This window comes from Maylandia zebra, linkage group LG12, assembly GCF_041146795.1.
Source record: "Maylandia zebra isolate NMK-2024a linkage group LG12, Mzebra_GT3a, whole genome shotgun sequence".
Lineage (NCBI taxonomy): Eukaryota > Metazoa > Chordata > Actinopteri > Cichliformes > Cichlidae > Maylandia > Maylandia zebra.
The window spans coordinates 24886240-24912834 of record NC_135178.1 but is presented as its reverse complement, the minus strand read 5'-3'; the positions used below and the strand labels follow the sequence as shown (position 1 = coordinate 24912834).

Here is a 26595-nt window from a genome sequence, read left to right as displayed (position 1 = left end):
TTCACCATGTGGCTGTGGGACAGTAATTTCCAAACCTTTGCTGGAAGAATCCCACGGAAAAAAGAGCAGCGGCCGGAGAGCTTAGCTGGTCCTGCTGGGTGGCCGCCTGTGTGCTCGCTCTGCTGAAACTCTCACTTAAAAACTGAGTTCACACTGGGCTTAAGTCTGCTTTTCAGTTTCTTCCAGTTTACGTTTCTTTTCTTTTAAGCCGTCACATTTAGCAGGATTTTTATCTTCCTTAAGGATCTCAATGGATTTTATGGTGCTATATAGTTTGATTTGTGAGACTGCCTTGTTAGATACAAGCTGGCGCTTTTGGTAATGATGCCCTAGGACCTAACAAGTGAAGCTGGAAACTCAGAAAGAGCTCATTCTTTACTTGAGAACTGGTCTGAATGTACGCATTACAACAGTGAACTTTACCATGGGACACTACATTATGTGCCGCGGCCCACGTACACTGTGGGGCAGTGTTTGTGGATATATAGCTAAATAGATTTTTTTTTAAAAGGGGTGCCTAAGGGGTGAAAGGTTAACAGGAAGCGGGACCAGCGCTGACACAGCTTTGGTATGAAGCCTGGACAATGCCCAGGTGCTCCCACTGACAGGTCCATGATGCACCTCGGTCATTTTCCTTTTAGAAGGCACTCCTGGATATGGTGAGTATTTGTAGTGGTGACGGTTTTAAACATGCAGCTGAAACTGTTTGTTTCTGGTTTTATCTTCAAGTGGGTTTACTGTTTTGTTCTGTTTTTTTCCCCAGAAGTTAATTTAAAACACGTGAAGTTGTGTATTAGCACACGCACAGTTTGTGCACGTTTGTTGATTTTATAGCATGGTTAGAGTTCCCTTAGGTCTAGCCTAGCCCAGCCTTGTGGCATTTTTGTCCCGAGCGTGGCTCAGATGTGTTTGGGGAAATTTATTGTTTAATGGGCCAGACATTTCCTGTCATTTTCTCCCACACTAAATGCTTCAGTTGATCCATAAATGTGAGAGCGAGTCAGGAATAGTGCACGCACACACACACACGCTCACAGTGGGTGCTCTAACACTTAGACCCCTTTTTGAGTGCTGGAAAAATATTTTGATAAAAGGGCCGTGCTGTTAGGTTTTTATTGCTGTTGTTTTGATTAGTCATACTTAGGATGGCTATCTTATGGGAATAGTTGCCTCCCAGCTATGTTCAAACTGGGAGGGACACAGCAGTCAGTGATGTCATTAGAGTGGGCTGTTGGGATATGAGCAGCATTCTTATTTCCAGTGGTTTGACTTTCTCATGCTAATCATGCAAAATAGATTTAATGTCAGTGCACTCAGAAAAGGACTGATGTGTTATTTATTTATTTATTGATCTTCTAGCTTCACCATGTTTTTGGTATGGCGCACAGTATTTTAGGATTATCCCGGTGTAAACTGGTGCATGATGCATGTAAAAGCAGAGGGATAATTCGGCTGACATATCTGCTTATTTTGCACAGCATGTGCATGATAAATGCATGAAATAGATGTCGAATCTAAAACCCCGCCATGAACTGAGTGTATTGTTCGCCTGAATATTGCAAACACGGAACCATTTAGTGACATTTCCAGCAGAGACAGTGAAAATTCTGTAGACGTGGAAAGAGCACAGAAGAATAAATGTAATGAAGCAGATGGATGCGATACACGCAAGCGTGTCCACCCAGCTAGTGAGACATACGTATACAAACACACACTTGCATGCACACACAGGGTTTACCTTCCAGTCAGGTAGCAGATTACAAAAGCAGTACCTCCTTGGTAACACTGTACATGCACATACTGTAAACAGATACACAGCAAAACATCCTGGTTCCTTCTTCTTCTTTCCACATACACTGAAGTGATTATCATGCATGCAATGTCAGGTTGTGTAAACATAGCCTGGGGCTATAGGGGCCTATTGTGTAAAGATTAAGTGAGTTAGCCTGTAAGTGGTAAGTCGCTGTACGTTACCATCCAAGCCTGTCTTAGGTTTTTGCATTTTCATTTGCACCTAGTTTACTCTCTTGTTGCTTCACCTGAAATTCACAAGCCACAAATGATAAACAATCATAAATAATCAAAGCTATTACAGGTATTTGTATAATCTTCCATGGATGAGATTCTTTGATTTACTGGAGCAAAATCTCACTAATGCGGTTCACAGTCTGCTGCACTGCGGTGCTGAATTGGATGGATGTAGCAAATATCGTGACAGTGTTGGACAATTCACGCCTGTCACAGTTGTCAGAGACTTGTATCTGAAAATGGGCGATGTGCTTGTCAGACTCGGTTTATACCTCAGGCAGGATTCCCCTCCCCCCCTTTCTCTACAGCACTGACTGATATGTTGGTGTGTGAGTGAAGAGGAGCTTTCAGGAGGAGCTATTCATTGCACCGTGATAATGGACACATCCCCTTCTCTGCGTGTTAAACCTGTGGCATACGAGTCAAGAAGCACTGAGAGAAGAAGGCTGATAAAGATTAAAAAGATAAATCCATTCCTGTCTAAAATATGAATTCATATATGCACTCACCCACACGCGAATACGTAACTGGATTCGTTGAACCTTTAAAAGCTAAAATAACGCATTTGAGCAGATGCGACTCACTGCACAAGCCATGGAAGAACATTATGCACCCTCTCTTTCTCTCTCCCTCTTTCTGCCTCCTCACTGCATTATTGTCAGGTTATTTTTACTTTTTGCATCTGTATCGATCACCGTGCTTCCAGCCTCTGTATACCTGAAGTTAAAATACCCAGGCTCTCGAGAGCTGTGCAGTAACTGCTCCGTCCTGCAATGTTTGACTGTGCTGGGTGTTGCCCACAGGCCCACAATGAATAAACTGAGATGTATGATTGTCTAAACTTCATTAAACACTCACCAGAAAGGAAATGAAAAGTGTGTGTAGTAATCCAATTAAGTGAATCCAGCGCCTTACAGGCTGGGGAGAGAGAATAGAAGAGTCTATATTTAGAACATGGGCTGGAAATGAATTGCCGCATCGCTTTTCTCTGTTCCTCCCTCTGCTTTACATTGGTGGTGTGTACTGTCACTGTCAGTTATTACTGTACTGTCAAATAGTACATTTTTGAGGGGTATTTAAAAAAAAAATGCAAGCAGTTGGAGTACATCAGGTCTCATTCCCTTCCATTTCTCCCTCCTGTCCTTAACTGTCGTTGGCCCCGAGGGTGGCTACCTCAGATGTACCGCATTTTGTCAGTAAGATAACAAGACACAAGACATTGTTATCTCATTTCTTTGAGGCCTTCTCCCACTGCACATTGTCATTGATTCTGGGCCAATCCCAGCCAAACTTTAGATTGCTTTCTATCACTCTGAGTTACTTTGCTGGGACTGAGGCAGAGATTTTAAAATGGGCTTTTTGGAGGCTGCAGAGACCTGCTGTCACTTTTGGGGAGACAAAGTCATCAGTCACTGGCGTCCCGGAGAACAGGAGTATATGTATGTATGTGTGTGTGGAAGAGAGAGAGAAATACAGCGTTACTGCTCACCTACAGCATCAATCTTTGCCAGCCTACTGTGCAGTGTGATGCTGATATATTCAGCCTTATTAAAAGCTCTCCCAATTCACTCCCCCATATAAAGGCCACACAGTTTAACACGGTTTCTTCTTCACACATTTTCTCACGCCGCATTCTTTCTACCTGCTTTGGATCGGTGTATGGTGAATGAAATGATTGATAACTGCTCCTGGCTTGTATGCAGCTCAGATTATTTTGCATTTTACAGTGCAAATCAGAGCATCATGAAAAGAAAAATACTAGCTATAGTTTGTGCCAAGAAAGCTGTGACCCAGCAGTGTAACAGGATATTGTTGAATGGTGTCTCTTGAAGCAGAAATCTACCAGGTTCTTCGCTGCACTGCTGGTTATATTTTAATGATATTGGCTGCTATGGTTTGCATACACAAATGCATCTTAAATCGATTGTAAATTTTAAGCTTAGCTGGTCTGCAGGGTGCTTTGCAGCACGGTTGCCGTTCATGCACAGACACACTCATGTACCAGCACCTACAGAGCTGCCATGTAAGGTTCTTGCCTGCCATTAGGATCAACTGGGGCCTCTGTGCCTTGCCTTAAGGACACTTGGATGCATGTGGATGGGTAAGGGGGAGCCAACCTTGCGATTAGTTGACAAGCTGCTCCACAACCTGAGCCACGTCTGCCTCAGAGCAAATAATAAAATAACCAATTTCAAACGCATCAAGTCAACGTGATGACCTGTTATAACTTGTCTGCACTCTCAGCCATACAGAGAAGCCAGCAGCTGCATATCTGACAGCCCAGTCAGGCCAAAAGATCTATGACTATTTAATTAATCTACAGTACAAAAGCAGATTGGGTGGCAAACACCTACGACAAAAGGGCTGAATTATTATTGTATGTAGTCTCTGCTCATATAAAAGTCATACATTGTGCAAGCATTTCTTTAGTAAGAATTTAGTTGGAGCTTTGCCATCCCAGCTTGAATATAAACTTCCTTGAAGCCTGGCTGACATGTTTTTACTTATATTTTTGAGGTTCTCTGTTTGGCACACGCTGCTGCGGACTTAAAGACTCAACAGCAGTGTTTCCATCTCTCTGTTGGAGAAATTTCATTTAGCCCCTTTTTTTGAATTGCTAAATGATCATTATTTCACAGCTATTTTCCCAGGACATCTTGCTGTTGGTGCGTGTCTGTCAGAGCACACACAGTGACTCAGTCAGTACTGGCAGTCTTGAGATTTTCTTTTTCCCCAGCCTTCCACTTGCTTCATCATCCAATGTATCTTTCACACATTGCTGCTCCTGGATTTCTCATTGTGTTATGCTGCCTCTTATTCACGGTTGATCCCTTTCTCCTGTGTGTAATACAGCAACTCCTCATGTGTTACATGAAATATACCCAAAGAGATGCAGTCCATGACAACTAGCGTCCAAAGGTGCTCTTGTTGTTGTTCATTACAGCATCGCACAGCCAAAAGCACGCCTTCACTTTGGCAGACAACAATGGGCTAACACATTTTAGCTGCATTGGCAGTATTAAAATTATTTAATCAATTATCAATTTTATCCAGGCCAGACAAATAAAATGAATCAACCTTTGTTTGTTTGCTGAGTTAATGATGGACTGCTTTCAGCATTTAAAAAATGATTGAATAATCATATGCCATTTGTATCTTTGCATTAATATTCTGGTGGGTGATAAAACTAAAAAAATGCACTCACAGTATTTAGTGTGTTGGTATTTTCAGTTTTGAACTTTAAATACAGCTCTCAACTGGAAATATACACAGATATGATTTTGATTAATAGACACAGATCAAGGGACAGGGAGATTATCTATCTATCTATCTATCTATCTATCTATCTATCTATCTATCTATCTATCTATCTATCTATCTATCTATCTATCTATCTATCTATCTATCTATCTATCTATCTATCTATCTATCTATCTATCTATCTATCTATCTATCTATCTATCTATCTATGGCTTGTTGACTGTACAAAAGATGGAATGTTAAGATTTGGGCTCAAGGCAACTATAATTAGCATTTTCTTACTTCCGTTGTCCTTCATGCTACACAGCCTATTGACAAAGGTCCTTCACCGCTCGCTGTTCCATGATCATTTTGTTTTCTTGACATTCAAATGTCATTGTTGATTCAAAAGTGCTGATGGCAAAAAACAAAGAAATTAGGAAATATCATTATAGCTTTGTACGTCACTGTTTGACCTAAACAAAACCTCTCTTTTGCCAGCAGATGTTATCGGGCCCAGGCCCTTTCCTGGATGAACAAAGCCGCCCTCTGCGGCAGCTCGTTATAAACTGTCAGCGCAGCTAAAAACAAACACTTGTAATGAAAGAAAAAGATGTGGAGAATAGAAGGTGTGTTGGGGTCAAGGGTCATATGGCTTCCATTTCTTGGCTGCTTGTTTTTGTTATTTAATGATTAAGCCCTTGTAGGTTTTCATTGCCAAACAGGTGTTTAGTAATCCATAAAAATTATGCTAATTTTCAGTTCTTAGTCACCCCATCAGCCGGGTCTAATTGAGACACCTCCCTTGCGATGCGTATCGTAGACATAGGAGACGGACACATCACACACGTACTGGGAGTTACCTCATAATAGCAGGAAAATATGTTGATGACGGAGTTTGTCTCTGGGGGGGAATTGCTCGTGACGATGATGGGGATTAGGATTGCCATGATGACGGCAGCATTTATGAGGAGGCATAGAAACAGATTAGGAGGATTTAGGCTGAGAGGGAGTCCCCTCACACTCACACACACACATTCTTGCATGCACACATACCTGACTGGATTTGGAAATATTACAGACACAAGCAGTTTTGTTATTTCAACTAATTCCAATCCCAAGACAAAGGAAGGTGAAGTTAGTTGTTGAGATGTATTTCTGGGTTGTTGCTTGTTTGTTTTTTTCTATATTACTATATTTTGCTATATTATAAAGCTGAGCAACAAGTAACATTCAGGTCCACATAAAACCACTAACCTGGACAGTCAAAATGTTACTGCAATGACTTGTTACAGATTTTCGGTTTCAGTTTTATTGGTGCATTGAGTTAGAGATCCTTTACAGGTGCTGCACAACCATTCTCTTTTTATAACCAGTAAACTAAACAGACTAAACAGTCTACATAATGCGCCTTTCTCGGTATTCTCATAAGCACTGGCATTTTATGAATGTATTTGTTGAGTGCTTCCTTTGAGGGAACTCCCACTTGCACAATCCAAACTGTTACACTTCTCATCCATCCGGTAAGACAGACTCTCACTCGCGGGGTGGAGATTAACACTCTCGCAGCAGGAAAGGAATGAACGTGGACACTGAGCGAATTTGTGACAACACTACCTGCACATATTCTCTATTTAACTTGGTACACAGGGCAAGCGCTGAAGCTGTCTTTTAGAGACTTTCTGCCTTTGTGTCTTCTCTAAATAAGTAAAAATCAGCCTAGTTTCTCTGTGCCCTGACAGTATTTACTAAGCCATTAAAGAAGCCTATGTAAGCATTATGCATTTGCATTAGTACCAGTACAGACTTGTAATTTTTGACAGTGCAGCTCAGCAGTCTTTACTGTGAGAGGGACAAAGTAAAGGCAGGAACATGTTCAAGAGAAGAGCCTGTTTTTTTAAGTGTAGGCTTTGGAAGTTTTAAGCTTTGAACTGAAGCAAATTTGGGTTTTTGTTAAAAACTTGTTTAAAATAATTGAATATTTTTCAGTTATTTATCCATCCATTCTGCTAGTCTTAGAATTAGGAATAGTTGAACTAATAAAGCTGTTAAATTAGTTCATGCTCCCAGATGTGGTGACTGTTTCCTCCCTGTTAATTTAGTTGTTGTTATTTAGGAGATTTGCAACAGCCTAAATCAGAAACTGTCCAGCAGCATTACTGTTGTGTGTACTAAAAGTGCATGAATAGCTGTTTCAGTATTTCAGGTTTCATTTGCTTTAACTGCATTATCACATAAGCCATTTTCTGCCATGCAAACTGCCAGTTAAACTTCAGTGAGCTGAGTGAGGCTTGCAATCCTGCACAGTGGACAACACCTGGATAGATCCATGCCGCTGTCTCTAAATTTAGACCTTAATATCCAAGTCTTTGGGCCTGGCAACACACTGTTGAGTTGTCCCATTTTGAGCCTGTCCTTAAATGAAAGAAAAAATGAAGAAATCAGTCGACTTTACACATCTTGCTGATCCAAGCCTGCATACTGGGTTGTCTTCAAAGCATGGTTTAGTTAAAGTATTTACTTTGCTAATTTTAAGCTGCAGCATAACTCACAGAAGCTTTTCAAGACAAGGCTTAGTTCCTTTTGTCTTGCTGAATTTGAAGTGGTAGTCCTTATTGTTCGCTATTTGAACTGCAAACACAGTCGTGGTCTGCAGTTCATTAACCCTTCATGTAAGGTTAACAAGATCCCATCAACCATTTCTGGAGATTAGAGCTGTTTGCGTGAAAGGGAAGGCGTACCTAATAAACTGCATATGAGGAGAGACTATAATTAAGCTAGCCGCTCTGACGCTAGTGTTCCCTGGGTATGTTTTGAGGAACAGCTTAACCTGGATAATCTCTTACGGAGGGCATCCTTGGCGTATACTGGCAGGGTATCCCTTACATACGTAAATATGTGGCCTCGGCTCTTACTTACTCTCAACAGCGTGGTGATGTCATCAGGGTTTTAATGAGGGATTATTCTGACATCACCGGGACTGCTGCCAAGTTAAGCCTATTAGCCTCACCATGTGCTTGAGGTGCGCTAGAGCTGGAGTTGTGACCCTCTGTGTGTGTGTGTGTGTGTGTGTGTGTGTGAGATATGTAGGAGCTTATTGAGCAAGCTGTGCAGGACATGGGAATTTGCATTATTCTCCATCTATTCATCTTCCCATTAATGTGTCCTTCAAAAAAAACCTGCCTCAGCTTGCCAGCCAAAACAGTATCTGTGATGTCCATAGCTGAGTCTCTACTGAGTGGTTTTGAATTAACAACATAGCTGGTCAACAGCCGTGACAATGAAAAGCACTTCAAGACCCATATCATAATATTATTACTCAATATGTATTGTCAGTACACACTGGCATACTGCCCAAAGCACACAAAGGCTCATGGAAGTCATACCCAAAACAAATTTCATGTCAGCGCTTTGTTCTATTGTTCTAACGCGCGGCAGCAAGCGTCACTGAGAAAAACCACTTTTGAGATTAATAGTTAGTGCTGTGATCACATTTGGACTGTACAAGCAAAGGCTACTTAAACTGTTTTTTTTTTCCAGATTATAAAACCGCTAAATAGCATCAGCCTTAATTGTAAACAGTTGTCTTTGTTGGGGTTGCAGCCAACAGACTAGTGACTAAGTCTGTGCACCACAGCTGTTTCTAACAATGGAATATTAAAACCCCTGATGATATATCAACAACAGCTCCATGCCTGCAAGCCTAACCCCAAAATGTTTGTGGAACTTTTTAATGGAGACAATGTATTATAAATATATGCGATAAATGCTTCTATGTGAAATATATAGAGAGAGGTATTTCTTTCAATCTTGATCCTTCCTTAATCTGCAATGTGTGGGAGCATATATAAAAAGAAAATTAAAAGTTCTGCCTGTGAAAGAAGAAATAAAAGGTAGATATCATCCACATGTTTTATTTTACAGAGGTGGAACATGTAACTAACCCACAGCAATGAGTAACCTGTGTCCTGAACATATTAGACTGCCCCATTTTTCTTAAACTGTAATACACGCACAATATCAGCCAGTCCTACTTTAAACCCCTTTATATTTAGATTAGACACTTCTTTGTTTCATTACACCTAACAAGAAGATCCTTTGTCTTAAATGGAGACTACAGGTAAACTGACACTTCATTTAGAACTACCATCTTAAAGCAAGTGGCAGTTCATCCAAGTGTTACTACCCTAACCTTTAGGGACAATATACGTTACCCATAAGATCAGCTTCCAAATTATTATCGTGTGCATTAGACATTGTTCATTGCACGTTGTCCTTTGTGTATTTGCAAAAGTCAAAACATGTCTTGCAAAACTGCAACATTGCGAAACACGATATGATGGTAATGTTGCGATGGTGGTGTCAAAACCTGTATACCACCCACCCCTGCCTGAAGGAAGAGTAGTATTTGTTGTACTTGCAGGTGTTAAATGTATAAACGTGTCTGTTTCAGATATAGTTTGGACGCTGAGACACAATTAGTCAGTCTACATGAAAGCATAAGAAAAGACCTTCTGATATCACCCTCCATCATGACGATGTTGACCATGTAAAGCATTTAAAATTTTGCTATTTTATAAACTAAACCGTGAACAAAGAAATGAAATTGGCAGATTCAGGAGGAAGGAGTGTTAGTGGTTACTTGAAGCCATTTATGATCCTGTTCGCCAACTTTCTGATGTGACTCTGAGAGCTGTGCTGACACAAGTGCTTTTATGCCTCTGAGACAAAATCCTTCATGCTGGTGTCAATACACGGTTCTCACATTCATAATGTCCGGCTTCGCTTCAGCTTTAACACATCACGACATCTCTCTCTCGCCACTTGCGCTCTCAGTACTGCATGCAGCAGAATGCATCTGCACTTACAGAGAGCATATTGCACAGCATAACTAAGAGCTTTTGTTGGTCTTATCTTAAGCAGTCACGCTTCTCCAGCCTTTTATTTCTCCCTCCGGTCTGCGCTGCATGTGCTTTCTATTCTCCTCTGTACTCTGGTGAGTTTCTGACCTAAACAATAGGTGAGAAAGCTTAAATCCTCCCCAGCCTGTGACTCAGCTGGACATATAAATAGATCACAGGTAACTCATGCATGGCGGCTGTCACACATTAGGTGGCTGCTGTTTAGAATGAAATTCTTGGCAATAGATGTCCTTTCCCTGAGTGGACCATTGACCCTGTCAATTCTCCTTTTCTCATTACACAGTCTGCCACCATGTCCTTAGCAACTGATACCTGATTGGCTGCGAGGACCTACCTGTCCCTTTTGAATTCTGCCAGGTCACCATGGCAACCACATTATAAACATGAATCTAGCAGGGGGACTGTGAAGGCAGGCGGGAAGAGCGAGTCGAGCTGAGGCGAAGGAATTGCTCCTTGACACACATGACAGCTGCCTTTAATGCGGCGTGACTGGCAGAGAGCTGCAAATACAGTACCGCCTGAAGCTCAATTACCAATCAGTTGTTGTCTCTTAATCACATTACCTTTGCTGATTTATCTACTTGAAAACAAATATCCAATCACTCTAATCATATTCAGTCTTCTTGCAACGGTAGGTGCAGTTGCCATGGCCCTGAGCTGCTTCAGTAGCATTAATTCATAGTTACGACTCTCTTTTTCTTCTTATATCACACTACTGCCGTTCAGTTAGCTCAAATGGAGACGCTTTCTTCATTAGCTTCTCCTCTCATTCCCTGTCCTCGTATATAGAAAAAGCTTGGCAACAGTGGGCCAACTAATAAAGCCCTTTCCCTTTCTTATGCCTATTCCTCACAGCCCATCTTAATAATTGTCTTCTGAGCGCTTTAATAAGATTATCTTACTAATCTGCTGCCCTATAATCATTAAATCATTGAAGAAGCCATGAGTCACAGAGCAGTGAGAAGAGTATCTTTGCTGTTGCCCAAACTCTAGCGATACTCACTAAAAAGGCAGAGCTGTGAAGAAATAGTAGTTGCACAAGATAACAAAATATTACAAAAACTGCAAGGTGCTGCATACTAGTCAGTGCTTTTTTGCTTTCTGGATCTCATCGGAATATTAAAAGAGCAGCCAATTAAGTGTAAATCAGTCCAGGCAATGAGAACATTTTTTATAATGGTACTACTCAGTTTTGAGAACCTTGAGTTTTTTTTCCACATTATTTGAAACTTTTGCCTTGTTTAACATGAGAATACACCTTTTCAGCGGTATTTATGACATGAAATGAAAGAAATGAATAATATTTTTAGTGACTTGATGTCATACAGTATGTCCTGCGGATTGCTTAATGCTTCTGTTTCTGTCTTCTCTCTGCCTCCTTCACTCTCCCACTCCCAGGGTGCATTGTCCCTGCCAGTCATGAGAGGACGCAGTAAATCGAAGCCCTCCTTGTCTCTCTGGCACACAGCCAGTTTGTTAGCCGTGTACTGTATTCACCTTTGTACTAACCTGCTACTACTACCTAACCTAACCTACTACTCTGCAACCCTGTCACCTGACCTCGTCATTGATTACACTATTCAGCTTTTCCCTCCACTGTTTTCTTTTCACTTTTCTTCTTCTGTGGCTCTGCAGTATTTTTTTTTTCCACCCTCTTTCCAGAGTTTAGTCACAGCACAGTCATGGTGATGAAATCCCTTTAAGTATGATTTACAGTGTACTGTTAAAAATAGTTTGTATAACACACACCTTTGGTTTGAAAAGGTGTTGCAGCTTGCATGTGGCGCTCAGATACGGTAGTTCCAGTTTTATAGCTCTGATCCTCAGGGACACTGAGTGACGACAGTCAAACCGTCACCTGGCGCTCTGTCACAGCATGTCGCTGGCACTGATGGTGTGTGGCTGACTAGGCAGCTAAGCAAACATACACTTGTGTTACAGGTTGTGTTTGTGAGAATACACAAGAGATGTAGAGGTCTGTATCACGTTGGTGTAATGACCTGTGTGTTTTATGTCTGTATATGTTGTGGCGTGTGTATTTATAATACTTGCAGTCAGACAGCGTTGTGTAGGTGTGTGCATGTCTGTGTAGGTGTGCTCATATGGTGCCGGCTCAGTACGAATGAAGGAGCCTGTTTTGTCTGTCATTGCGTCTGTGACTTTGACAGCCTCCTTGTCCACCCAGGAGCCGTTGTCACATGCTGGCTGCTTTTGTCAGAGCAGAGCTGAAGCCTCAACCCCACAGAGGTTTACCGCTCTGTGGGTTTGGGCTGCTTTGTGTTTGCCTTCTTTACCCACCTGTGCATATATTTTCCCTGCAGAGCAGACTGCCCCCTGCTGGCAGCTAAGAAACAAAACACTCCAGTGATTTAGAGCAGCGGTCCCCAACCCCCGGGCCTCGGACCGGTACCGGTCCATGAGTCGTTTGGTACCGGGCCGCGAGAGTTGAGGCTCAGGTGTGAAATGTATGGTTTTCAGGGTTTTTATCGGTTTTCAGCGTTATTTTGTTATCGTTTTGATCGTTAACTCGGTTTTCCTTGGTCTTTTCACGTGTGTTATGAATAAATCTTCTTTTTTTCAGTACCGGTACTAGTTTTATTTTGTTGTATTTATCCGCGACACCTTAAAGGCCGGTCCGTGAAAATATTGTCGGTCATAAACCGGTCCGTGGTGCAAAAAAGGTTGGGGACTGCTGATTTAGAGCTCTTTGTCTTTATAGCAGTGAAGTATCTGAAAATGATATAACATAATAAATGATAGTTGTGTCTTTTAAAGGCCATAAATCTCCTTGCTTAGTGGATCCCATTCCACTCGCAACTCTAATTATGACACCTTATCTTGCAAAACCCACCCATAGGCTTCATTTGAAATAAAATTAAAATAAAAATAATAAACATGTCTTTCCATAATTCGTTTACAAGTGTTCTGGCTCAAACTTAAGTTACTACTGTTCATTTTACATTTTGTAATATAGTGAAAGGCATGTTTTGTGCTGCTCTGCTGCCATCAACAGGTAAAATATAGGAACTACCAGGATGAAACATCGCTCCTATATGGAATGAGGTACTTTACTTCTTTTGTTGCTGTTATTTTTCAGGTCGTCATATTATGTGTAAATGTGCATTGCACAGTCATAGTTTTGCCCCCCCCCCCCAAAAAAAAGAATTTAAAAGACACTGTCTGGTTTAACATATATTAAAGTATATTATAGCAACGTTATAAACAACCTTCCTCCTGTTTTGTGTAATGTTTACTTGGAGTACTTGGAAAGTATTATTTTACACATTGTACCATCAGTGTAAGCTAATTTCATCATTTGCATGATGGCCCATAATAAGTGGCTTAAGAACTCTTAAAAAACTGAGAGAGAATTTAACATTAAAACACTCCTTAGAAGCTTGTTATTTTATTGCTCCTCTATTTCCAAAATAGATTGGTTTAAATGCATGCAAGCCAGCGTGCAATCATCCCACCCAGTTTCTTGCACATTTTTTTAAAATCTTCTAGTAGTTTGCATGCAGAAGAAATCAGCATGGAAGAAACAAATTCAAGCATTGCTTTGCTCAGTTTCATTTTCTGAAAGAAAAGCTTCATTAGCTCCCTCTTCCTCACATGCATCTCCCCTTCCTCAGTCTCCATATTTCTCCATGCTTTCCTCTTTTTTAGTCAAACCCATACTGAGCCCTCTGCTCGCCTCTCCTCCCCTCTTCACCTGCCTATCTCTCCTCACACACTCCTCCCTCCTTCCTTTCGAGATAGCTCTATTAGGCGTGCCGCTCTGTCACTTCTCCCTGTTTCTCTCTCCACATCTGTCTTTGACGTGAGTCCATGTTCATCATTGGTTAAGAACCGTGTCAAAATGAGTTTGCCAGTGAATTATCTGTCTTTGGAAAAGATAGCCCGGTACCGGCACGCCTGCTCCACCGGGTCACCCTGTGCTACAAACAAGCCCATCGACATCAAACCTCGTGGCAGGAGAGGGTATGGCTCATCTTAGAAACTGAAACTATGTCGCAGAGGGTATGCCAGAGAAGGGACCTAATTTTTTTTCATCTGCATGTTTCGAGTTGTTGGATATTCAATGTACTCTGCTTTTTTTCTCTCTTTTACTTTTTCTTTGTCTTGTGTGTCGAAATTATGGAGTAAATAAGAACATAAGTGGTAAGAGAACTCAGAAGGGAAATTTAGTGAATCTCAAGGGTAGTTATGCGTCAGAGTAATTTCTCTTTATTGCTTTGTGTGTATATTGAGACTATGTTATATGCATGCGTTTTAATTTGTGTTTGTACTACTTCTATAAATGTACACAAAGTCTGTGTGTTCTCTGTTATCAGAGCATTAACTGATAAATAGTTTCACCTGGACAACACAGACCTGGAGCAGTGTTCACACCCAAGTGTTGTGTAAATGGTCGTTGCTTGGTGGCTGCTTGTGTTGTTTAGTTTAGTTCTGCTTTTTTTGTCTTGGCTCTGCTAAACCTTTAGTGCTGGACTGAATAGTGTGTGTGTGCATTTTTGAGTGTCATTGCATCTCCATGAGGAAAAATGTCTTCTTTTACAAAACATGGTTGCGAGCAAGGTAAATGAAAAATATGCAGGTCCAATCAAGTCATTATGGAAAGCTTCAAGTCCTTCTGCAGGACAGGTCCCTTCACTAACTAGACCTGAGCGTAAGCCAATCATCGGAGCACTCTGTCCATTAAGGCTCACACAGAACTGTTAAGACCTTGTTAGGTCAATTTTCCAACTGCATTTCTCTGACAAACATGTACCCCTGAAACTAAGTGTGCTCATCAGCCTGTGCGTGCGTGTCTGTGTGTGTGTGTGTGTGTGTCTGTGTGTGTGTGTGTGCCTCTGTAGCATTTAAATATGAAGCAACAGTAATGGCTGGTGGCGACTGTAAACATATAGATATGGATGGAGCCCTGTCAATACTGTGACCTGCCATCTGTGCTTCACTCCCTTAGTTAAGTGCTATTTATATCAGCGTTGGCTCGGGCACCATATACTGAACATCGTCCACGAGAGAGGCTCTTTAAAAAAAAAGAGAGGGCGAGAGAAGAAGAAATCAATAATGCTGTCAATTAATGAGGTTGCTTCATCCATGTTACTGGTTTCATAAGAGGAATATACACATTTCAACACTAGGTGGCAGTAGTGTTTCTCTGAGTTGCACTGAATTGCAGAGTCTGCTATGCAGTTGTTTTAAAGCCAGTAATTTAATGTGCTTATTAGAGAGTAGTTAAAGTATATACAGTATATTCTGAAAATGTACGTATACATGTTATAGTAATTGGTTATGCATGTGTTATACATAGCTTACTATAAACAATATATAACTAAACATAACAAGGCATAAAACAAGTGCTAATAGCAAATAAAATGTAAAAATCCCCCCAAGAGTACAGCAAGTAAGACCCTCACTTCACACATGTGTAAACCACCCACCCCCTCCTCAAACGATCACACCCAACTCTCTTCTTAAGCAGGATAATTTTGTTCTTGATCTTTGTGTCTTGCACCTCTGTGCCCCGGGGATAACGGCTTAGTATAGACTAAATACTCACTATGTGTAAATGTGTGTTTGTGTGAATAGATGCGTTTGCTTGTGGGTTACATTTTTATTCACAAGATACAGTAGGGAGGGGAGCCGTATATTGGTTATGCTCAGAGGGATTTGGGACTCGTGCGGTTTTAACGTAGAAGAGAAGCTGCCAGTTTTCTGAGGAATGTCTTTTGTTGTTCTTTCTCTGACCACATGGAATGTGCAGACCGTGGTAATAGGATTAGTTTCACCACTTTGGCCATGTTATAAAGTACATCATTCTGCCATGCTACACTGAAAGCTTTAGATGTGCCTATTACAATTACTTTGAATCACATGACTGCATTTTTTAACTGTATAAAAAACTACCAACCCATCTAAGGCACTGCTTATAGAGGCAGAGGCACTGAGATATCCATCAGGGTGAAAGCTCTCAAAGTGTTCATTTTTGGTCTCCCATGAAATCTTAAGTGGATAGTATGTAAACCTAAACACAGGGCCTCAGCATGAGATTTAAGACAAGCAGGCTAGTGCTTTGTAACTGTGCACATATACGTTTTTAGTGGGGATTAATTTGTTACATGTATACATGTACGGTTAGTGGACCATGTCAATACTGTGACACTTTCACTTTCCTCAGGTCCTCATGGTTCTTCCTTCCTGTGCATTGGAAGCAGATCCTTTTATATAAACTCTGTCTTGTATTGAATTGTATATGTAAATCCTTTTTCTGATGCTTTTTATCTCTTGCTCTATTTCCACTTTTTCACAAAAGACGAGGATAACTCAACTGATGTCACTCGCACTGTGGGTGACAAAGAAAATCTTCTCGGCGCTTTCAAAATAAAAGTGCTCAAATAATGTTTATTGTTATATGGATTGTTTTTTTTCCCTGTTTTTGCACTTGGTTGGAGATTTTTATTTCTTAGGGCACAATTGTTGTTTTTTTCCTTTGATCCCATATTTAAAGCATTTTTTAAGCAAATAAGCAAGCTGTGATTAAATATTTTTTAATCAGACTCTCAATAAATGCACCATACTTGCATCTGAATATTCCCTGTGTTGTCTGCTTGGAAGGTGCCATATTTCTTTTGGGATCACATGCTGCAGATGCTGAATGACTGGTGTGACAGACAGCTGTCTGTTTGGGCCTGGTAGAGCCAGTTGAGCTTCTTATATATGTATCTTGAGTGTGAGTGCTGAAATGAGATCACTTAATGTTAAAATATTTAAGATAATAGTGGAAAGAAATGTATTTTCCTGAATACAACAAGGCAGTCAGACTTTATCTTGTTGCCATTTTTAGAAGTTTAGAGGTGAATAAGTTCATTTTTATATATATATATACCCAAATTTCCCCTTGTGGAACAGTTAAAGGATTATTCTATTCTATTCATATCTTAGCAGTTTATTCCCTCAGTGTTTACTCTCAATTTGAGTGATGAGTCTTCACAGAAGACACCTGTGTAGTGTGGTTGTACCTTTCTGTATCAGACTGTCTTGACCAGTGGCATTCATAGCTGCTGGTTTCAGGTTACTGTGATAGCAGAGTGATTGACACTTGAGACTATTGTTTGAATTGCCTGGGGATACAAGCCCCGCCCTTTAAAGAATTACTACTACCAAAACAACTCCTCCCACCCAGGACATAGCCCATAGCTGCTGCTCAGGGAAGAAGACAGAGTGGGGAGTCATGTAACTCTTTGACAGGGACACATATAAAAGACAGAGCAAGGGAGACAGAGGTAAGGGGCGGGAGGGGGGGAGGAACAGGAGGAGATCTTATTTCAATCAGTCGGGGAGGGGGGAAAGAGTGAAAAAGAGTAACAGAGCAAGTGCATGGCTGGATTAGGAAAGTGGAAGACCACATGCTGATCTGGCAAGAAAGATAAGAGCAATTGAGTGAGAGGGAGAGGGAGAGCAGGGTAACAAGCCGCCTACTTTCAAATGATCTGAGCTTGACGAGGAGCAGCAGCGTGGTATTGTGCTGGGACGGAGGTTTTGCTGTTGAACAGCTCGGCAGACCTAACCACTCTACCGGACTGTGGGAAGTGAGCTCTCTCTGGATCTCTTCAGACCAGAGAGGACTTTAGGAGCACAGCGGAGGCTGGCCAGTGGGCTCCAGGTGGCCCAGAGGGCGGGTGTGTGTTTGGTTCTATGTGCATGTGGACTGCGCATATGTTTTGTGTTTGAATGTGGAAAGAAGAGCGAGACCATGAGTATCATTCTTAAGCCACGGTCACGCTCCACCAGCTCATTGAAGAACACAGAGGGAATATGGTAAATAGACCAGAAACTTTTTCCCTTTTGGCTGCGTTTCCATGTTAATCCTGCTGCATGTGTTTGTGTGTTTTTTGTGGTTTGTGCGTGTAGGTGTGTGTATTGCTCTATTGTTCTCCATCTGCCTGTTTGTTTCTGTCGCAAATATTTTTTGCTCTTCCTTGCTGGCACAGTCAAAAATCCTTCCTTTCATTGTTTTTGTCAGTGATGCTTTACTGTGTGGTGTGTAGCATCATTCTTCTCCAATCAAAACTTCTCCCACATGCCAGTTATGTGTTTCAGGGACTGTTTTCTGTGGCTTCCTCTGAGATCATGAACCTTACTATTTGTTAGACTGCATCAGACTACTTCATTGACATGAGTCTGGCTCAAAGTGATCCCAGAGTCTTACCCTGAGTATGCTCTTCCCAACTCTCATCTATTCAGCCGAGGAGATTATTTAAAACACAAGACAGCAAAGGCATCATTCATCGAGGAGCGTGTCATGTTGCACCATGCGCTCTCGTGTATGCACATGGCTCCCATTAAATTCAGGATGCAGAATGCAGTGCCAGAAGCGCAACTTGTCCTGGCGTCCCCGGCTTGTCTCCTTCCCCCTCCTGCCTGAGCTTGTCCTTGCCTGTTAGCATTCATGTCTGTATAAGAAACTGCCCTGTGGCTTGAGCTTTGGCAGTTAAAATTCACTTTTTTCACATGGATAATGGATCAGAACAACCTTAGGCAAGTGTATAATGTGCTGAAGTGTCAGAGGTGATGGCAGTGCTTGTGTGGCCTAGCAGCACGTGTTTTAAACCTGACCGACCTTGCGTCAGTCTTCTCACACTGGTATATTTTAAACAGCTCTACAACCTCCCCAACAGAAAAACAAGGCTCAAATGAAGTGAAGACATGCAGCAGTAATTAGGTCTTCCACTGCACTAGTTTCTCCAAATAGTCCTCTTAACAGTCATTACTGTACCTGATACAGTTTGAGAGGGTGTAAAACTCACAGTGTGGCCGTGCATAAAACTGACACTGGTGCTAGTGGTGACTGCAGCATGTAGCTTTCTCTCAATAAAGCCGAGAATCTGGCAGTGCTAGGTTTGTATGAGCCATCTTTTTGAACAACTACCAAAAGCAGCACTCAGCTGGACGAAGCATGCCGCCTCCTCAGTCTGTCCTGCCCTCCTCTCTTCTGTTATTTACTGTTATATGAAGGGTTCTTTCACTAATTCACAGCACTGCTTCTCTTTCATGGTTCTTATTGCTACACTTAGAAGGCAAACATAGATTTGTGACTAATAATGGCGCTTTAAATATCTGAATCGTTAGCGTTATTTCAAGTTATGGGTGACTGTAGGCTTTTTTGTAGCTATATGGTTATGGCGACAGAGCGTGTGTCTGTATGCTCAATTGAATGCTCATGTGATTGCGTGTTTGAGTCTGTATAACACTGTTCCGCGGCCTGGATGTGCGATCTGTCCCCTGACCTGAACAAACTCAAACAGACCCCTCTCCACCCAACCTTGCAAATGTAGGCTTGTGTACATGGACTTTTGGTATCCATCAGAGTGTTAGCTCAGTAAACATGGCTTGAGTTTTGGAGGTGATGGATAAGGAAATGGGAAGGATCGGATGTTTGTGATATCTGGTTAACTTCATACCTGAAGAAGTGCTTTTTCCCCTTTTCCACCCACTTTGTAATCATCAGTAATATCTGGTGTGATCAGATAAAGAATGAAAGAGCAGGAAATGTGTGATTTTAAACTTGAGCGTTTGCATCTGGCTTTTGTCAGTCCCCGTTGAGCATTTCAGGCAGGCAGTAAATGCCAAAGGTTACGTGTCTGGCCTGTCATAGGGCCTGAAAATGTGCAAGTTATCAAACATTTTTCCCAGGTTTGACCTTTAGCAAGCCAGTCCTAAGATGATGCATTAGACTGAAAATAGGTCTATATTTAAGTGGAGCTCAATGTATGTAGGAGCAGAGCTGTGTTGCTTTGCTTTGAAATATGTGAACCGAGATGACGCAGCATTGCCATGGTGACCTCCGTCTTTGTCAGTCTTTCATGATTGACTGACTTTTCTGAATGGTGCAGAGAGTGTGCGCTAAGGTAGTGTCACAGCTTACAGTGAAGGATTGGCATTATTGTATTTGACAGGGCAAGAAAAACCAGATGGAAGAAGTGGGAAAACAAGAGACTGCAAGAAGCTGGGAATTAAATTCAAACAAACATAAAGCTTTACTGAAAACAAGGACATTACAATTTGCTTTCTTCTATGTTAGAGTTACACTTAAATAAACTCCTATATAAAATGTTACCATCACTAAAATTCACTAGTCAGTGACACAGTGAATTTCAGTGATGATTTTAAACGCCAAAGACAGATTTTTGATGCATTTGCCAACGGATGAGTGCTAATTTCATGTAATGTGTGTGCATTTGCAAAGCTGCTTGTGCCAATGAATGTGTGACGATGAAGGGCTGTGCATGAGTACGGGGCAGATAGATGACGAGTGTCTTGGTTATCAGCGAGTAGTCTGCCACTTATCAGCCTGACCTAATGCATTTAGGGTATTGGCCTCCTCATAGTCTGTTTTTTCAGTTACTCATGTTGTTGTTGTTGTTGTTGTTAATTTAATCTGAAAGCAGCCTTTTCTGTCATTTTTAATAAAATATGACAGGGAAAGTGCTGAGCATTACCATGGTACAGTATTTTGGCCAGGTCTCTTAGTATAAAAGCGGAACAGCAGACATGAGGGAGCCATTCTCCCATTATTAGGTTCACCATTGTGCTTATAAGCCTGTGCAGAGAAGAAGGTTGAGCCCCAGATGCTCGCACAGCTAAATTTCTTTCCTTTAGAGTCAGAGTCGTTTCACTGAATTTCCTTTTTCTAGACTCATCACAACTTAATCTTAGAGGTATCATAACACCGTGACACAATAAATGAGTGCTCACCGGTCAGAAATGTGCTACTGTGAGGAGTATGTTCTTTAAAAATGTTAGCGAGTTGCTACAGCAACAGTAGCTAGTTATAAGCTAACATTATACCAGCTAACATTAGGTTCAAGTGTCCAAAAAAATCACACTTTCCTTCTGATAAAGAATTTAATTATATTCTCACATCATGTTTCTTTGCTAATTACCCAAGACTGAAAACTTCTATGTTCATATGTTGATTTTTATGCTTGAACACTTTGACGGTGTCATCTTTGCCTCAAGATGGGACTTCACTAATAAGCGGGTGACGTGTCTGTGGTTACGTCCAACTTTTGTAGACAGTTTTTAAATATTATTTTATGATAGTTAGTTTCAGTTTACTAAAACATACAATATCAGTACTAGAGCTGGGCGATATGAGATTTTTTCATATCACGATGTTTTTTTCATTTCAGGCGATAACGATATCTATCACGATATAAGCCAAATAACTATATTTGTAAGATTTAAATGTGCTGTTGCTCACAAGTAAAATGTGAAATAATCAGCAGCTTGTTTTTATTTAAATATTTATTTCCCATAATAAGTTCAACAGGGTAGATGTACTTAAGGAACATGAGACTTTTTCAGATAAATAAAGGCAAATATTGCAAACTACACAAAAGGCAGCCGCTAAAGCGTTTAAGTTTCAAAATAGAACAAACGAAACAGACTAAATTGTCAATTCCACTTAGAAACAAAATATTAATTCTAAAAATAAATCTTAGTTTGTGTTACAGAAGAACAGACAAAACTGACTAACTTTTGTCAATATCAAATAAACTGAGAACTAAAAGGAAATTCTCAATCTCTCCTTGTTGTATAGCTTAGCTTTTCAAACAGTTTTAACAGTTACTTTAGTCTGACAAAAGCCGAATGACGAATTAGCGCTTCCAGTCAGAGACTGAGGCTACGTCCACACGTACACGGGTATTTTTGAAAACGGAGATTTTCCGTTTTCGTTTTAAAAAATAATCCCGTCCACACATAAAGGCAGAAATGAAGGAAAACGCTGTTATGAACATGCCAAAGCAGCAGGTGGCGCTAGATTCCTAACCGTGCAGAAATGTTGGCCAATCAGAAGTCTAGAAGCCTCGGTGGGAAAAAGTAAACAAAGCTGGGGCATAGAAGCAGAACCGAGTCGTATGTGTGGAGGGACAGTAACTGTGTGTATATGTAAGCATTTAAACACTGCAGAGAGTACAATTAACAGAAACAGTATTGTAGAAATTCATTTCACCGAAACAATAACGTGGCGCACAGTGTGACGCATGCACCAGTTTATTGTATTTCCAGACTTGCTTTCGGCACAATTTACAGTGCACGCTACTCTGTTTTTTGTCAGACTTGAAATAGCCGAAATACCTTCACACTACGGAACTTCTATGGCTCTTCCGTTCGACAATCTCTCCGGCATTGCAACCATCATCTGTTTTCTCTTCGGTCACGCTCGGTTGATTTTTCTAGTCGGCACACTCATTTCCTCCATTACGCGCTGGCTCCATTACCCGCTGGCTGCTTCCCAAACAAACACACGTGCGGCTTGGCACTTGTGCTGTACGTAACAAGTCACGCGACGTGACGCTGCGGCTGTGATTGGTTCGGCTCTGCGCTACTTAATTTAGATTGGCTGACCTTTTTTTTTTTTTTTTTTTTTTTTTTAAGAGGACGAGAGCGGCGAGGTCTATCGCGATAGCTTAATTTCTCTATCGAGTAAAAGTTATATCGCGATACATATCGTTATCGTTCTATCGCCCAGCTCTAACAGTACCAAAACAGCTCTTTTTGTACTTCAGAATGAAGAATTTAGACATAATTTTAAAACCTCAAAAAAATTGTTGCTTTTATTTTAAGTATGCAAAATAGTCAAGTCACTCTGTACTGTACTGTACTGTACTGTATTTGCATTACATCCAGTGTTACCTTTAACAACTATTCAAAAAGTTTGCATTCATAGAAACTAAAATCAAGCCAGGTGCACATGTACTACCCAACAACATGGTCGTTTCCGAGACAGGTTCTAAACTATCATAATTTTAGTTTCAGACATATGAAAAAAAAAGAAAAGAAAAGTTTCAGACATATGCTACTTTTTTTTATCAGAGCACATTGTGTTTAGCCTGTGTGCTTTTCAGTGGTGAAAAATCACAAAATAAATCACGTACATTTAGGACTGATGATACCATCAAGCAGAGGTGTTGGCTCTGCAGTATCTCCAGCAAACAAACATAGCTTTTCTGTTATTCAACATATGCCTGCAACAAATGTGTCATCCGTGCCCACTCTTCCATCTGTGGATGTTACAGTACTGTGGGTTTTTTTTCTTCTTATCTTAAGTCATGGGTGGTTGTTTTGCATTTAGAGCAGGGCCAGGTTTACCACACACTTCAGGATCATGTACCTCACGCCTACAAACATGCACGGGATCACAATCCTCTTAAATACATACACATTTGAATGCTTATACATGCACAGTTCTTTCCTTGTCCAACTCTGCTGCCTGCTCCCCTCTGTGCCCTCGGCTTTCTAAAATAAATCCAGTGTCATCTTTCCTCTGTCTGCTTCAACGCGTCTCTGTTCTGATTCGCACAACTGCACACTTTCCACATTTAAATATGCATCAATTTGATTATTTATATATATATTTTAAAAATGATCCCTTTCACTTTTTTTCAGTTTATGAGATCTTTTTAGACACTGTGCATAAACTCAAAGGAAAACATTGTGTCTCCATTACGTATTGTGTCTGGTACTGGTGCAGATTTTCTTGTCCACCAACTCTGAATGACTGTTGGAAAAACAGAGCCTCACTATCTGCAACTCGGCTTATTATTTGTCAAAGACACTTGTGCACTGACCTCTTTCTCCAGTGCATCTCCCCGTAGCTCTGTCACGTCATCTCCCGTGGTGTTTGTAATTGCTCAAGTGACCCAGGGCTAAAAATGAATGAGTCAGTGATCTATGCCATTTAGAGTGTGTGCTGGAGACGGACGGACAGAATGGGAGAACTGACGGAGACAAAAATGATGTAGAGCCAGACACAAAAAGAGAGGCGATAAAAGAGCTGTGCAGTGTCCTTAGGCATGTATGTGACCCAGCCACGTCCTGCAGTAGAAAGTCACAGCAGCCACTATTCATCTATCTCAGTGCGCTTAAAGTTTCTTATTTTTAAATGGACCACTGCTTTGCTACAGTAAATTTGAAAGGTTTTTGGCAACAGTCCACCCTCCCTTTTTCCCCCCATGCAACCCAAACTCAAACATGAAACTCCACTCCTGTGAGAAACTTTGCTCCAAATATTCATGTATGCTCTTGTAGCTGCGCACTGTGGATGCCGCGCACTCTATAAGGTACTTTTATGTTAGCATGTGTGTCCTCTTCTCTTTTTTTTTCAGTGAATCATCTTCTCACACAGGCCTGATTTTGAGCTTTATGTGTAATAGAGAGACATATATTTATATAAATTAATAGGTTGGAAAAGTGCATTTAATGAAGTTTTTGTTATAAACTTGTGTATAACTATAGCTATTTGGCATTTTAACCCAAATTGACAAACCTATTCCAAGGAAGCTTTCTGACCATGTGCAAAAAAGGAAAGGCCAGTGTAAAACTAGCCTGGACTCTTATTATCTATTCGTCTGTCCCTTATTTTGTCCAAGACAAAATAGTGAGGCAACCTTAAACCTTTCAATGTGGAATAAGACAAGTGTTATCCTTATGATGTTCAGCAGATGGGATGTCTGGAACTCTATTAAAGAGCTTTCTGTCATCAATCTAGTGCTTGCAGATCAAATGTTTATTTCCTTGCCTATTATATACATCTCAGTTCTGGATCACTCCTTTTTGGGTAAACAGAGGATTTTCATTCTCTTAAGCCCTGAGGTAACACAGGGGTTTTCCCCCCTGTTTTTTTTAACAGTAATTCTCATGTATTTACTCATGTGTTGTTGTTGATTGTCACAACATAGTCATAGGGGTGTTGACGTTATTCTGTTCTTCTGTTTTCTGCTTGCTGAACGCAGGAAAAAAGCTATATATTCCCACTATGATGTCATTGCCCGTTCAATACCCCACTAATTCAAGCACATAGATCCATTGTGTCATTCCTGAACAGGGTGTGTCAGTGGAATGACACTGTACACATACCCTCGCATGCTGGGAGAGGGGTTACGTGTCTCTGGTTTTAGGCGCAAATGGGAGTAGACGGTGATGTCAAAGTAGGTGCAATAATGAATCGGTCGTTACGCATATGCTGAGTATTCTCTTTCAACACTTTCACGGTGTCATCTTTGTCCTGTTTGCACACATGAGCCGCACACCCATTAACCCTTCACTACAGAGCAGCTGGAGAACGGACCGACTTGTGCAAGGAATGCCAACTTATCAGTCACTTGTGTGAGTATGTGTTTTCACACCTGCAGTGAGGAAAACAGATCGATTACCTGACGTGATAAAAAAAGTGTGTGGAAAAGGGGGTTGTGTGTGTGAGTGAAGATAAAACTGGTTTAGAGTGACACACTTCTAGAAGAGAAGTACTTTGGGAAGGAGATGGGGTGATATGCAAGGCAAGAGCTGCTATAAGAGTTTGAGTAGGCATGTGTTTGTGTGTGTGAGAGAGAAAGATGGATATAGTCATGTACCATGACTGCAAACTACTTTGCAAGGTGACAAGGGCAATACCGTTGCCTTTTCTTGCATAAGGCAGATAGCCAAGCTATCAAATTCCACAATCAAAGCTTGCACTTGTTTATCTTTTTGCCACTCCATGAGATTACAGCGGTGACATTTAACCATTTAATTACTGTAGAAAATATGCCCAGCATGTCCTGTGTATTACCTTGGGTATCTGACCATTTAGATGCGCAGATTACAAAGTAACTGCACTACAAACGTAATCTGCTTTATTGTATTCCTATTTCTATACCATGTATGAAATTCATACATTGGGCATCAAATGGATATCAGTGACACTTGGATTATAACATGTAACAGAGAGAGTGAGTGGGAGAGAGAGACAGCCCATCCATAATGAATGGTCCTAGGAGTGTAAGGCTGATACTTGGACTGTGTCAGCGATATTGCTCTGGGGGAGGAAAATTCAGCATGATGACTTGTTCTTCCTCACAAAGTCCCTCGTGTTCACAAACAAAAACCCAGATTTTGTCATTATAAAGTCATTAGATGTAGCTCTTGGGTCAGTGAGTTGTCTTTTGCTTAGCCCCCTTTTTTTTGTAACCATCAACCCGGCGGCGGGCCTATTTTATAAGCAGTCTTCAAACGACTGTAACACCTTTACCATTTGTGCAAGAGACAAAATGCAAACGGTTTCGGAAAGAAGAGAAAACGAGCTTTGTGAAGATATTTGGTGTATCACGGTAGCCCAAAGCACTCACAAGGCACTGCTGTCTAAACACAGTAAGAAAATCAGCGCTTCCTAGATTTTACTATGTGTTTCAGGTTACCGTAACTCCTCAACCAATTTGGGCTAGAGAGAACATTAAAATGGTTCCTGAAAGATGAGAATTATGACTCTATGATACTTATGAAGGGTTAAGTTGGGAAATAAACTGCAGAAATCGTACAAGATCAATAATTTGTCATTTTGTAGTGAGAAGGAATGTTT

General features: G+C 41.0%; 1 protein-coding gene across 9 annotated transcripts in view; it reads left to right on the top strand.

Annotated features, from left to right (window-relative positions):
- The window catches only part of pde4d (phosphodiesterase 4D, cAMP-specific), a 207250-nt gene that overhangs the window by 153398 nt on the left and 27257 nt on the right, over positions 1–26595 (top strand). The window contains exon 1 of one of the 9 annotated variants that reach the window (XM_004547219.6): positions 1–659. This exon is cut by the window's left edge and continues 331 nt beyond it. The exons of 5 other annotated variants lie outside the window; for them this stretch is intronic. In XM_004547219.6, coding sequence (XP_004547276.2) covers positions 571–659 — 89 coding nt within the window. In that variant the 5' untranslated portion in view covers positions 1–570. Of the gene's footprint in view, positions 660–13928; positions 14172–17461; positions 17480–17514; positions 18015–26595 lie in introns of those variants that run through there. 3 more of the 9 variants (XM_004547218.6, XM_004547221.6, XM_004547220.6) reach the window with 3 other exon arrangements.